We start from the raw sequence: 13,160 nt of genomic DNA, 5'->3' as shown, positions 1-13,160 counted from the left end.
ATTGCCTTTTTCTTTTTGTTTTTTTAATAATTTGGGAATTTTTTTTTAAAATATATATATTTTTTTTCATGAAACTCGTTTCAAGGATGAGTTCCCTTGAGGAAATTCTTTTTTTTTTTTTTTCCTTAATTTACGAATTTTTTTTAAAAAAATATATATTAAAAAATACATTTTTTTTTTCCATTGGAACTTGTCTCTACTTGGAGGAGTTGTTTTTTTTTTTTCTTAATTTGTGAATTTTTTTTTTAAAAATATATTAAAATATATATATATATTTTTCTATTGGAACTCGTCTCTTTAAAAGACGAGTTCCCTTGAGGAATTGTATTTTTTTTAGGGATTTTTTTTTTTTAATTTAGGAATTTTTTTTTCCATGGGAACCGGTCTCTTCAAGAGATGAGTTCCCTTGAAGAATTTTTAAATATATATATATATATATATATATATTTTTTTTTCATGGAACTCGTCTCTTGAAGAGACGAGTTAAATTGTTATTTTATTTTCTTTTTAATTTGAGAATTTTTTTTATAAAAAAAATATATTTTTTTTTCCATGGAACTCGTCTCTTGAATAGACGAGTTCCCTTAGGAGTTTTTTTAATAAATGGAAATTTTTTTAAAAAAAATATATATATTTTTTTTCATGATAACTTCTTCTACTACAATAATTTAAGCATAATTTTTTTAAATTACCGTACTATTGAGAAAAGTCCCAAAATGAAAAGACCCACGCAACCCTGAAAAATCGAAACAAAACAAAGCAAAAACATTAACAGAAGGGAACCCTACAACACTCGAGACTATTTACCTTTGGACACCACCTCATTTTTGCTTTCTTTTTGTTTTTCGACACTACACGGTACACCAGATACTCACAAGAAAGAGCTAGACTTGCACCCTTTAATCACTCAGTCCACTTCCTCCATCTTGCTCTCCTCATTGCCATCCTCCTCCAAAGGAGGCATGTCAGCATCCTCCTCACCAACCTCTTCCCCCTCATCAATGCTCAGACCCAACTTCAACATCCTGTGGATTCTACCTGCAAATGTGTTTGGATCATCTAGACTGAACCCAGAAGTCAGGAGGGCGGTCTCATATAGGAGCATCACAAGGTCCTTCACTGATTTATCGTTCTTGTCAACCTCAGCCCTCTTCCTCAGCTCCTCCATGATCCCATTGTCTGGGTTGATCTCCATGGTCTTCTTGCTTGACATGTAAGCACCCATGCTACTGTCCCTCAATGCCTGAGCCTTCATGATCCTCTCCATGTTTGCAGTCCATCCATACTCCCCAGTCACTAAGCAACATGGGGAGTCCACAATTCTATCAGAGACCACCACCTTCTCAACCTTGTCTCCCAAAATGTCCTTGATGGTCTTGCAGAGGTTCTCGAAAGACTTCTTCTTCTCCTCTCTCTTCTTCTTCTCTTCCTCACTCTCTTCATCAAGCTTCAAGCCTTCCTTTGTTGCAGAAACCAACTTCTTCCCATCATATTCTTTCAATTGTCCGACGGCATACTCATCAATGGCATCAACCATGAAGAGCACTTCGTATCCTTTCTTCTTTAGCCTCTCCAAGAATGGAGAGTTCTCCACTGCCTTCTTGCTCTCACCAGTGATGTAGTAGATGTCCTTCTGGCCCTCCTTCATCCTGGTGACATAGTCCTTCAAACTTGTCATCTCTTCACCACTTTTGGTCGAGTAATATCGGAGCAGATCAGCCAGTTTAGCTCTGTTCTGGCTGTCTTCATGAATACCCAACTTCAAGTTCTTGGAGAAAGCATCATAGAACTTGCTGTAATCATCCTTGTTCTCCGCAATCTCATTGAACATCTCAATGCATTTCTTCACCAAATTCTTCCTGATCACCTTCAGAATCTTGTTTTGTTGAAGCATCTCACGAGATATGTTGAGTGGCAAGTCATCAGAATCAACAACGCCTTTCACAAATCCGAGGTACTCTGGAATGAGCTCCTCGCAATTGTCCATAATGAACACCCTCCTCACATAAAGCTTGATGTTGTTCATCTTCTTCCGGGTGTCGAACAGATCAAATGGGGCTCTCTTTGGGACAAAGAGGATAGCTTTGAACTCGAGCTGTCCCTCTACCGAGAAGTGCTTAACAGCAAGATAGTCCTCCCAGTCATTGGTCAGGCTCTTGTAGAATGAGGCATACTCCTCCTTGGTGATCTCCTCTGGCTTGCGCAGCCAGATGGGCTTCTGCTTGTTGATGAGCTGCCACTCATGGGAAACCTCCTTGATCTTCTTCTTCTTTGATTTGGTCTCTTTCTCCTCATCAACTTCCTCAACAGCTCCTTCCTCATCCTTCTTGGGCTCATCATCCTCATCATCACTGATCTCTTTCTCAGTTGTCTTCTCAGTCCAGAGATAGATTGGGTAGCTAATGAACTCAGAATGCTTCTTCACAAGGTCTTTGATTCGCCTTTCTTCCAAGTACTCCACCTGCTCATATTATCACAAATTAGAATCAACATCAAATAACCCAAAAACACTGTTTGTTTCCCCCCTTAACTTTTTACGCATCCAAACAGGGTTTAATAGAATCAAAGTCTTACCTGGTCGTCCTTGAGGAAGAGGGTGATCTTGGTTCCTCTCCCAAGCGGCTCTCCAGAAACGTCCCTGGTAACAGTGAATGACCCACCAGCTTGAGACTCCCAGATGTATTGCTCATCGTCATTGTGCTTTGTTGTCACAATGACCTTCTCTGCAACTAGGTAGGCTGAGTAAAACCCTACACCGAATTGGCCTATCATGCTCACATCTGCTCCAGCCTGCAACGCCTCCATGAACTCCTTGGTTCCAGACCTCGCAATTGTTCCCAAATTGTTCACCAGATCTGAATAATAAAAACAATTAATCAATCAAAGCGAGACCAAATGGCTTAAAACATGAGCATGATCCAATGATGCTATAGCCTATATCAGCCCATGATGCTCTGTGTGGTTATAGAGGAAAAAAATTGAGAACAAAACTAAATTATATTCATGAAACCAGATTTCTTTCTTCTGACTTCTTTTTCTTGTTCGTTTCCTCAACTTGCCCAGCAACCAAACATTCCGTTTAGTTGAATGGAAGGCATTGGAGAATATGAATAAAATAAAAATAAATTTGGATTTTAGGTTTCTTTCTCTAAGGTTCATTTTCTGTTAGAATAATCACTAACTCTTAATCTCAGAACCATTCCATGTGAGCAAACTATTATTCAAAAGTACTATCTTTTTAAGCTCAATTTTCTCCGGAGCCAAACAGGGGCGGGACAAACTCAATTTTTTTAGTCAAAATCTCTACCTGCTTTGGTCATTCCGATGCCACTGTCAATAATAGAGAGGGTCTTGTTAACTTTGTCGGGTACAATCCTGATGAACAGCTCGGGCTGCGCATCCAATTTGCTCTTGTCCGTCAGGCTCTCGAATCGAATCTTATCCAAGGCCTACACCCACATCCCACACCATCAGAGTCTAGACTCAACCAAGACCCAATTCAAATACATGCAATTCTATCAATTCAGAGAGTTTTAAAATTGAAAACACAGTTTTAGAGAAAGGAACTCACATCAGAGGCGTTGCTGATGAGCTCACGAAGGAAGATCTCCTTGTTGCTGTAGAAAGTGTTGATGATGAGACTCAGAAGCTGATTGATCTCAGCCTGGAAGGCGAAGGTTTCGGCCTCTCCCATCTGCACATCCGCCATTCAGAACCAACACAAAACACTAGTTTGTGGCGCGCGACAGTGAACGAAAGCTCCGGATATTTTTCTTGCCAAATTGCAAAGCTCTTGATCGGTGGAAAAATGTGAGCATTTCAATATATTTATATCGAAGATACGAGGGTTCTGGTGCCTTCCCTTTCCAGTAATTTCCCGAGAAAAAGGGAGCGAAAATCTTTCGTCTCTTCCCGTTTCTGGATTCTTCTACTTTATTCTGGACATCCTCAAAACGACGTCGTGTGGCTTGAGATAATGCCTTAGGGATTGGAAACGGCGTCGTATGGTCGGTTTCTTAGACAAATTTGCCGCGTTATTCAAGTTTTGAATTCTAGCCGTCTAGAAAATTCAGATTCTTTAAATATAAGAAAATGTTGAATATCTAATTATATTGATATCCCTTCGTGAATGTCAAAAATGTCCAATGAAATCTATTAGGGTACAATAATGTCATTCTTAATATTAGGGATGAGTCATTCAAATGATGGATCTTAAAAGAGGTCTGGTGTGACGTGAAACGTCATAAAAGATTTTGAACACTAATTGATTTTTAGATGAGATGTTGAAAACCCGATCCAATAATTGATATTAAAGTCAAAGATTATGAGTTCGAGTTATGAGAACCTTATGTTTAGGGTGCAATAATGTTACTTTTAAACCTAGGGTAACAATAGGTTAGGTATAATGTTGTGGTCACCATGCTTTGAAAAATATACCATTATTTTTAAAATTATTAATTTATGAATCTTATATTAGAAAGATAACTCTAATTCCTTGGAACTTTTTTGAAATAATTATTAAAAACATAAAATTTGTTACGATCAAATAATAATTGTTTTTTAATATGTTACTCTAATTATGTCATTTGTTGCAAAAAGGGCAAAAAAAATATTTTCCAAAATCCACTTTAAACAATTTTAAAAATGGATATGGTTATGATTTTTATTTTTATGTACCAACATTTTTAAAAAAATAATTAATAATAATAATATGATGCTTAGCTCCCCTCTTGATCTTGCCTTCTTTTTAATGGTTTTGAGAGTTGAACTTCAAGGTGTTACTTCTTTCATATTTTTTTTTTGTTGAACCTTCCAAAAAAATCTAATAGTAATATTAAGTTGTTTATTTATATAATATTTGATTTTTATTAAATATTAAAAAATAAACAAAAATCAACATATTATTTTTTTTTATTTAAAAAAAATTAAATATTTTGATTTTTTTATTATTATAAGAAAGTTAAAAAACAAATGACTTAAAATTTAAAAGCAAATTAATTTTAGTAAAACGTTAAAAAAAAAATAAAAACCCTAAACACTAGCATTCTAAGTGACCAAATTGAGAAATAACAAAAATAAAATACATGAAAAAAAATAATTTTCAGTAATATATTTTAACAAATATTATATAGTTTAATATTTATTTATTTATTTTTTATTTGTAAGAATAAGAACAAAAAACGGAGAGGCACTAAAATTGGTTTTTTTTTTCGGCTCCATCAAACATGTCCTTATAATATTTTCTTCAGTCCGCATGCCATTTGGAATTGGCAGTTGATGGCGGGTAGGTCACTGAAGAAGAAGAAGAAATCCGATCTCAAACCCTACCCTCCCATGGCTTCGAAGTCTTCTCCTCTCAACTGCACTAAAATCTCTATTTTTATTTCTCTTTTCTTGGCCTCAATTGTAATCATCTTTTTGAGCTTACCATCAAAGGCTCTTAACAGCTTCGATTCAACTCAAATCTACTCTGTTGAAGTCGTCAAAGAGTTTCATCACGACCCATATGCGTTTACTCAGGTAAACCCTTTTGTTGATTTCTGTGTCCACTTCTCGGGTTTTTGTGGGTTCTTTGCTGATTTGACTATCTGGGTCTTCTGTAACTGTTGCAATCAAGTACGGATATGATTTGTTCTTTCTCTATTTAATCAAAAAAATTTTGAATTCTGGGTTGTTGAAAACTAATCTTGAAATGATGATATTATGGATTAGAATTTGCAGTTTGTATGTAGCATGAGTAATTTAGGTTATTTTTTGTTTAATTATCTGGGTTTCGTAGGATGGTTATGGGATGTTGAAATTTAATCTTGAAACGTTGATGAGGTGGATTCTGCAATTTGTATATGGTATGAAGGATCTAGCTTATTCCTTGATTTTTTGGTCTGGGGATTGGAATTCAGTCCGGTTAATGGTACAATTCAGTCGAAGTAAGCATGTAGGAGACTGGAATTTATTTGGATTTTTGAATGTTGGAACATGGTTTAGAAGAGAGACGAGAAACTTCTTTATTTTGATTACGGAGAAGGGAAAAACCAATGCAAAATTCTATGTTAAGATGTTTGTGTTTGTGTTTATTTCATCTCAATGATAGTTCAGTAGTAACTGTGCAATGTAGCTTATGACCAAGACCCAGAAAAAAATAAAAAATGTCTGACTAGCATTCTAAATACTGGAAATCACTTAGAATAATTGATCTGGTTTTTTTCCCCTGAATGGAATTCAAATTGCATTACATGCTTTGTTTAGTTGGTGTTCATTCAATGCTTGTTTGCTTTCAGGGGCTTGTTTATGGAGGGAATGAAACCTTGTTCGAATCAACTGGTCTATATCAAAGGGTGAGTTTGTTTTCTGACATGTTTATCACCTTTTACTTTCTCCCTTTTAGTTATGATACACAGTGGGGTTTTGGTTCCCAAATATTGTTGTCTACATTCATTTAGTCTGAAAAACATTTAGAACTTTGCCGTTATTTCTTTGTGGAATATGAAGCCCAGTCATTTGTTTTGAATAACTTGTGATGTAACAATTGCAATATGTCAACTTGCACGACATTTTGACATTTTGTTATAGGCTTAAAGGCTTATGCTTTTTCCACAATGACTGGATATTCTATATGTTGTTAGCTCCATAATAAGTTGTGACACAAGGTTCTAGGTGGTTATTGCTGCATCTTTTTCATTTTCCCTTTTCATAGGCAAGTTATTGCTGCATTTCTTTACTCAGATCTCAAATTATCAGAATTGTTAAAACCACCTATATATACTCCACTAGTATTTTTTTCCCCCCGTTGGATTCCAAATATGTCTAGATCCTCTAAAGCGACAGGTGCTCAAAATTAGGATTATATTTTCATTATGCATATAGGTGTCCTGAATATAAAGAAGAGTTATTTTATTTAATTTGTTTGTCATGTCCTTTTGAACAATAATGTAGCTCTAAAGGCCTGTAGTTAGGAGCCATAAGGAATATCACAAATCATACAAGAACAACAAAATCTAGTCAGGATCTGAAATGGACAATTTTCATTTGTATGTAATGTAATTTACCCAAAAATTTGGGAAGTCAGTTTTCTTCTCTTCACTCTCTCATAAGGCGTCTTCCTTTTCTTAAAATTTTGTATTCTTAATAATCACAAGAAAATTTTACTTTACCTGGAATTTGGTTGTAGAAGCTCTATTCTATAATGAAGTAGACCAAGCCCTAGAAGCTGCAACATGAATTATGAGTGAAAGATGAAGCCTTTATCTTGGTTTAATAGCCTTACTTGAAACTAGAAGTTAATGCTTTTTGTCTTCTCATTTTGTTTATATGTAATTTATAGCATCTATATCTGTAATATCTTCATTTTTCTATGCTGTAGACTTCATGTTTGAAGTTCTGCAGCCTGATTTTGCTGTTGATTTCACAGTTCTGCAATTTTTCTATGCTGTAGACTTCGGGTTATGCGTAGCTGATTTTTCACAGTTCTGCAGCTTGATACCTAAGTATTTGACATTTGATTTGTTTCTTTCCTTACCCCTTCTTATACTTATCATTTCAGTCATCAGTTCGGAAAGTGGCTCTTCATACTGGGAAGGTAGAGATCAACCTCTTTCATGGTTCTTTGCATGTCATAAAAATTTCTTTTATATTGACCTACAGTCCATAAAAATATCTGTATTTGTGAACAAAATTGTTTGTTTGCTTAAATGTATTGATGATGTAATGTTGAAGGAATAAATTTTGTTTCGTTTAGGTTTGATTTGGTAATAAGAATGACAATGAATTTGTTATCATGAATCTTGATTATGTGTATAGTTTAACCCGATTGATTACTTATCAAATTTAGAACAAAAAACACAAAATTATAGAGCAAACTTGTTGTTTGTAGCCTAATAGGATGCTATATTGTACTTGATATGTAGGTTCTCAATGCTCAGTTTGCTGGTGCTTGCTGGAAATATCAATTCCCACAAATTTTGCCTCCACTTTATTTAATCCATATTGTGTATCCTAGGGGTGATTCTTATGCTCTATATTTCATGCCTATCTGTAGCCTTTCTTCCATAAATGCATGGGACAAAAAATTTTCTGAGCTAGTGTATCTGCATTCATCGTAGCATTGTTTTCTTTTGACTTTCCAATTTTATAATGGTGCCTGATTTGTATCTCGCTCAAGTAAACCTCCATTTCTATTTGTTATCTTAGCATGAAAAACTTCCACAAGGTATTTCTGTGGAAATTTGTATCTAAAAAAAATTCAATTTCAAAATGATGCCCATTTCCACTATTAGCACTGAATAACTTGGTATATATGCACTTATTTGATTTGATGCCTGCCATCAGGACCTAAGTTATCTCCTAAGCAATGATTTTTCCTGCATCTAATGCTTCAAGTGTTTAGTTTCAATGGGCAGTTATGCTTTTTAAGTAGACTTGTCAGCAATAGGATTAATAAAATATTTTTATCCTGGAAAGTAAGGTTGTGAGTTACCTTTGATAGCATACATACAAGTCTAAATTATTCAAACTTTTTAAAGGAAATTTCTATTGATTCTATGGTGAAAATATTTTTCCAGCCGAAAGCTTTTCATTGATAATTTTGTGATGTTTTTAGTCACTGTGAGAATTGCTTGAGATGTAATATATTCTGTTATCCAGCTGTTTTAATCTAAAAGTTTCTTTCATTCTGTATGTACAGGTTGAGGCTCTTCAGAAAATGGATGATTCTTATTTTGGAGAGGGTTTAACTCTTCTTGGTGAAAGGTTTGTGAAAAAAAAACTCGGACTAGTTACAGTTGGGTTCTCTTGCTGATTTAGCAAACTGAGAGATAAAACTGTAATTATGAGACAGTTAACTTTGCTTCTTTCGGGATTGGCACTTTGTTAGTTTTTGTTTTTATCTGTCATTTGGTGTGGGGGGTTGTGGTCCGAGCTGCAAAATCTGCAAGATTATCCTGAACAATTTCCATTCTCAAAGAATTAGTTGGTATATAAGTGTTCAGCAATATACTCTTTATTAACTTTTCTTGTATTGTCATGGCAATCATCTGGAGTAGCATCTCTTTAATGTGTTATATATCTAATTTAGTAAATTTTATTTAGGTTATATTGTTGGAACCGTTGGATAAGAAATTTGTGTTTATATTATAGTTTGCTTGTTCCCTATCTTTTGATGTGGTTGATTCGAATTGGTTTGGCACTTGGACAATTTGCTTTTGTAGCCATTCTTAGTTCATGTGATGACAGAAAGTATTATCATGGGAGATGTAAAAGGCAATAATAGCCCCTTGAGCCGTTGGGAATTTGGGACCCCATATTGTTTGAGGCACCTGGTTCAGTGAGACAAGGTGATAATTGCTAGAAATGTGCATATGTAAAACATTAAAAGGTGTTAAATGTGAATCTATTAAATATTTGAAACAGGATAAATTTTTGTATGTGTTAAACTACTAACACTTAATGTTTATGCTTTCCCTCCAGTAAGATTGAGCCAGTTCCTTATTCTTGTGCATGGCATTTTGTTTGTTTGGCTTCATAATGGTGCTAATATGTAGTGGAATGAAAATCCAAATTCACTGTTGATTCCAATGTACTAATCTTGTGTGTCTTTTGTAGGTTGTTCCAAGTAACTTGGTTGAAGAAAACTGGTTTCATTTACGACCGAAATGATTTAAGCAAAGTTTGTGCTTCATCTGATTTACTTGTAAAATCTACTTATTTATTTTTGTTATGGTTGTCACTTCTCAGTGTGTTTCTTTCATGATTTAAATTAAGAGGGACTATGGAACATAAAAAGAGCAACAACTGACTTCTACTTATTCCAATATTGTAGATTTTTTTGTCCAAAAAGAACTCCATTATCATATCTGATGTTTTATTGTCTCAGCATTGATGCTTATTACTCAAAATATCGTGGACATTATGATATGATTGATGTGTTCTTGCCACACTTTTGATAGCTTACATTTTGTTTCTTCTTGGTGTGCTCTTTTGGAATAAGATGCATTCTTTGTGAAGAGTCCAATTAGTTGCTTGCCAAGATCTGTTATGACATTCATGCTTTTATTCTCAGTGCAGTTTGAGACATTTACTAATCATATGCGGGATGGTTGGGGACTGGCAACTAATGGGGAAGTTTTGTTTGGAAGTGATGGAACTTCGACACTGTATCAGATTGATCCTCAATCAATGAAAGGTCTTTTTTATACAAATTCTTTCAGTTCCAGTACTTTTTTCTAACAATTTATTTTTGAGGTAGAGGCTACAATTTTTTCTCTTTCCTTTTGGGATGGAGGGGGCTTTGGTTAGATTTCTTAAATTACTTGTGATGTCTGTTATCACAGACATTGTACATTTGCTACTTCAGGTAAATGGTACAGGGCCTTCAGTGGGTCTTTTTCCCACCATGATATGTTGATTTAGCTTTATTTTTTTCATTTTACATTTTTATTGCATCTAAAATGATTTTTTTTTTTTTTATTTACAAATGCAGTCATAGGAGAACATGTTGTCAAATACAAAGGTCATGAAGTACACAACCTCAATGAACTAGAGTTTGTAGATGGCGAAATTTGGGCAAATGTTTGGCAGGTTTCTCCCAACTTTTGGCAGTATATTTATGGGTTTTGTATTTTTTGGTGTACTCTCAGTAGTGGATGGTGAAGTTGTGATGGACCATAACATATAAAAAATTTCTGCTTTTCTGAAATAGCAACTTCATAAGCTATTTCCCATATTATCAACCTTGGGAAAATATGTATATATTGTTTTGCATCTTGTAATTTTACTTCTGATGACATGAGATTGTGGACCTCGAAAAGTCATTGGCCTTGAAAGGTCATTGGCTCTTCTTTTCTCTTTTCTAAGAAAAGGGCTAAAAAATTACACCAACTTTACTCTGTGAAGACCTTGACATGGTTAACCTTTCTTTTAAAAAAATGGAACCCCTCTCTGTATGCAATATTGACATTTTTAATCCTGTTTGTTTATACTGAATGCGCCTCACTTAATTGATACAGGTGTCCTGTTTATAAAAAAGGGGATTACAAGAGATCTTGTGTTATCTTGTTACCGGTTTAAATATTTTTGTTACTAATGTTTTGACTATTTGAATTTTTGCATTAGATGATACAACTTACATTGACAAACGTTCTTTTGTAGCCTTAGTCACTTCTAAAGTCAATGCATTGTTAATTTGCAGACTGACTGCATTGCCAGAATATCACATGAAGATGGCACTGTGCGTGGATGGATTCTCCTAAACAATTTAAGGTTTTTCTTTATGTTTCAATTTTTCTTTGTAACAAGTTGCTTATAATTAAATTAATTATGAGACAGTTAAGCTATTTTCACTTTTCTTAAATCAGTTAATTCACTTTTCATTTTTCGTCCTCAATAGGGAAGGATTGTTAGCAGCTGGAAGAAGAGTAAGTATTGAAACCTATGAAAAATGCTTTTCCTTTTGTAAATGCAGTTTGTGAAGCAATTAAGACTGATTTTCCTTGCACAATTGTAGCATTGAGACCTAATAGAGAAATGCCTTGGCTTGTGAAGCAATTAAACAGATGATTGGTTCTGTTGGACGAATGAGAGAAAAGAAAGAAATGTAAAAGATGCTGCATTTCACATTTCTCTTTCTCTCTCTCCACAGAATCACTCTGATACTAAAGAATTCATTGTTTCTTTCTCCTTCACTTATTCACTCACACAGGAATTTCACTGTCTTCCAGGACATTGATGTTTTGAATGGCATAGCATGGGATAGTGAGAAAAACCGCCTTTTTGGTAAGCTCCATTCAACTCCTTCTAAACAATAATCACCATTATATCATATGCAGCCTGTTTTATTCTAATGGTGAACATGTGGGACACTTCTAAAAGATCATGCTCTGGAAGAAAAATGGCAATACTCTTTGGAAGGATAATTATTCATCAAACATTTTCTTCATTTTTTATTAGAGTACACTATCAATCTTGCATACTTTCAAACCCTTTTATGCTAGTGGTAACTCCACTCCAAAAGCTTCCTTCAGTATAATTCTAGTACAACCCCTTATGCCATTTCATAATTCCTCTCCCAAATTCCTTTTTCCCCTGTTGCTATTTCATCTTCAAACAACACTGGTTTTTCGTGTTTGAAGTTTCATCATTTAGCACTCTGCCCATAACTCATTTCCCATTTCCCATTTTCCACCTTGTATGTAATGGCATCATTATCCATGTTTCACGGTTTGGTTTTGGTGTTCTTGTTGCAAATTATATAACTGTTGTTTGCAGTGACAGGAAAATTGTGGCCCAAGCTCTATGAAATCAAGGTGCATCCAATGAAGAGACGGTTTCAAGATGGGGTCATTGAGCAGCTTTGCCTTCGGATGCCATTCTTTACATGAAATCCATTCATGTGGAGAAGATCTGGACATGACAAACAACCAGCTGAATTTTTCCTTGTGCAGAGTCCAGAGCCCAGGAAGCATGACACTCAGCCCATTTCTCTGGGCTCTTCACTGCATCGTGTCCTATTTGGCTGCCCATTAGACCCTGTTTGGATATCTGTAGTTCTGTACAATGAGAAGGAAATTGTTGTTGAAATTAATCACAGCCATGATATATTAGACCGGATCCTCTCTTTTTTTTAGCTAAAATCTTAACTAATGTACTCACTATCCTTTAAATAGGCTATTATATAGGGTAGTTTTAACATTATTCACATTTTTTATAATTTAAAAATTAGCTTTAGGACATGTTTGGAAACTTTCAGTTTGAGTTATTAAAAATGAGAATAAAAAGTTTATTCTTATGCAATGTAGCGCTTTTGACTTAAAAGTATATGAAATGCTAATTATTGTTAAATAGATGCTTGAATTTTGTATTTTACAAATTTGAGTTTCTATTATGCGGTTTTTTCATATGAATGTATAAAATCACACTTTTCCCGATTCAAGTTCTTCTTTATAACATGATATTATGATTTATCTCTATTTTTATTTCCTTACTAATTGTTTAAGAGGACTATATCATAGCCTTAGGAGGTCTAAATTTAGATTGCAACATTCAATAACCAAGTGTTCATTTTTGTTTTTTGTTTTTTGTTTTTTTAAATAAAAATTTCTATATAAAAAGTATAAATTCTAATAAAATGTATGGACTTATATTATACCATTAAAAATTATTTTAATTTT

The 13,160-nt window shown here is 34.4% G+C and overlaps 2 protein-coding genes across 2 annotated transcripts; one reads left to right on the top strand and one right to left on the bottom strand.

Moving 5' to 3' along the window:
* Positions 1–808: 808 nt before the first annotated feature.
* LOC100257736 (heat shock protein 83) lies at positions 809–3,905 on the bottom strand. The gene is made up of 4 exons (XM_002273986.4): positions 3,572–3,905; positions 3,308–3,449; positions 2,575–2,855; positions 809–2,461 (listed from the first exon to the last, which is right to left on the bottom strand). The coding sequence occupies exons 1-4, from the start codon at positions 3,707–3,709 to the stop codon at positions 908–910; spliced, it is 2,115 nt and encodes a 704-aa protein (XP_002274022.1). The 5' UTR covers positions 3,710–3,905; the 3' UTR covers positions 809–907.
* A 1,285-nt stretch (positions 3,906–5,190) lies between these two features.
* Positions 5,191–12,783, top strand: LOC104877401 (glutaminyl-peptide cyclotransferase). Its single transcript, XM_010664378.3, has 11 exons — positions 5,191–5,520; positions 6,279–6,335; positions 7,541–7,576; positions 8,681–8,745; positions 9,598–9,661; positions 10,060–10,177; positions 10,475–10,572; positions 11,183–11,253; positions 11,381–11,408; positions 11,712–11,766; positions 12,259–12,783. Exons 1-11 carry the CDS (start codon positions 5,278–5,280, stop codon positions 12,369–12,371), a joined length of 948 nt encoding a protein of 315 aa, XP_010662680.1. The 5' UTR covers positions 5,191–5,277; the 3' UTR covers positions 12,372–12,783.
* Positions 12,784–13,160: the final 377 nt, after the last annotated feature.

This window comes from Vitis vinifera, chromosome 16 (genome assembly GCF_030704535.1).
Source record: "Vitis vinifera cultivar Pinot Noir 40024 chromosome 16, ASM3070453v1".
Classification (NCBI taxonomy): domain Eukaryota; kingdom Viridiplantae; phylum Streptophyta; class Magnoliopsida; order Vitales; family Vitaceae; genus Vitis; species Vitis vinifera.
The sequence above is the reverse complement of the archived record's forward strand: the minus strand, read 5'-3'. Positions and strand labels throughout refer to the sequence as shown.

Excerpts from the sequence above, each read along its gene's own strand:
- LOC100257736 (XM_002273986.4), bottom strand. The coding sequence starts at position 3,709 with ATGGCGGATGTGCAGATGGGAGAGGCCGAAACCTTCGCCTTCCAGGCT. Across the intron at positions 3,450-3,571 it reads TCATCAGCAACGCCTCTGAT|GCCTTGGATAAGATTCGATT; the intron begins GTGAGTTCCTTT and ends ATGTGGGTGTAG. Across the intron at positions 2,856-3,307 it reads CATCGGAATGACCAAAGCAG|ATCTGGTGAACAATTTGGGA; the intron begins GTAGAGATTTTG and ends TTTATTATTCAG.
- LOC104877401 (XM_010664378.3), top strand. The coding sequence starts at position 5,278 with ATGGCGGGTAGGTCACTGAAGAAGAAGAAGAAATCCGATCTCAAACCC. Across the intron at positions 10,573-11,182 it reads TTTGGGCAAATGTTTGGCAG|ACTGACTGCATTGCCAGAAT; the intron begins GTTTCTCCCAAC and ends GTTAATTTGCAG. Across the intron at positions 11,409-11,711 it reads TGTTAGCAGCTGGAAGAAGA|GACATTGATGTTTTGAATGG; the intron begins GTAAGTATTGAA and ends ACTGTCTTCCAG.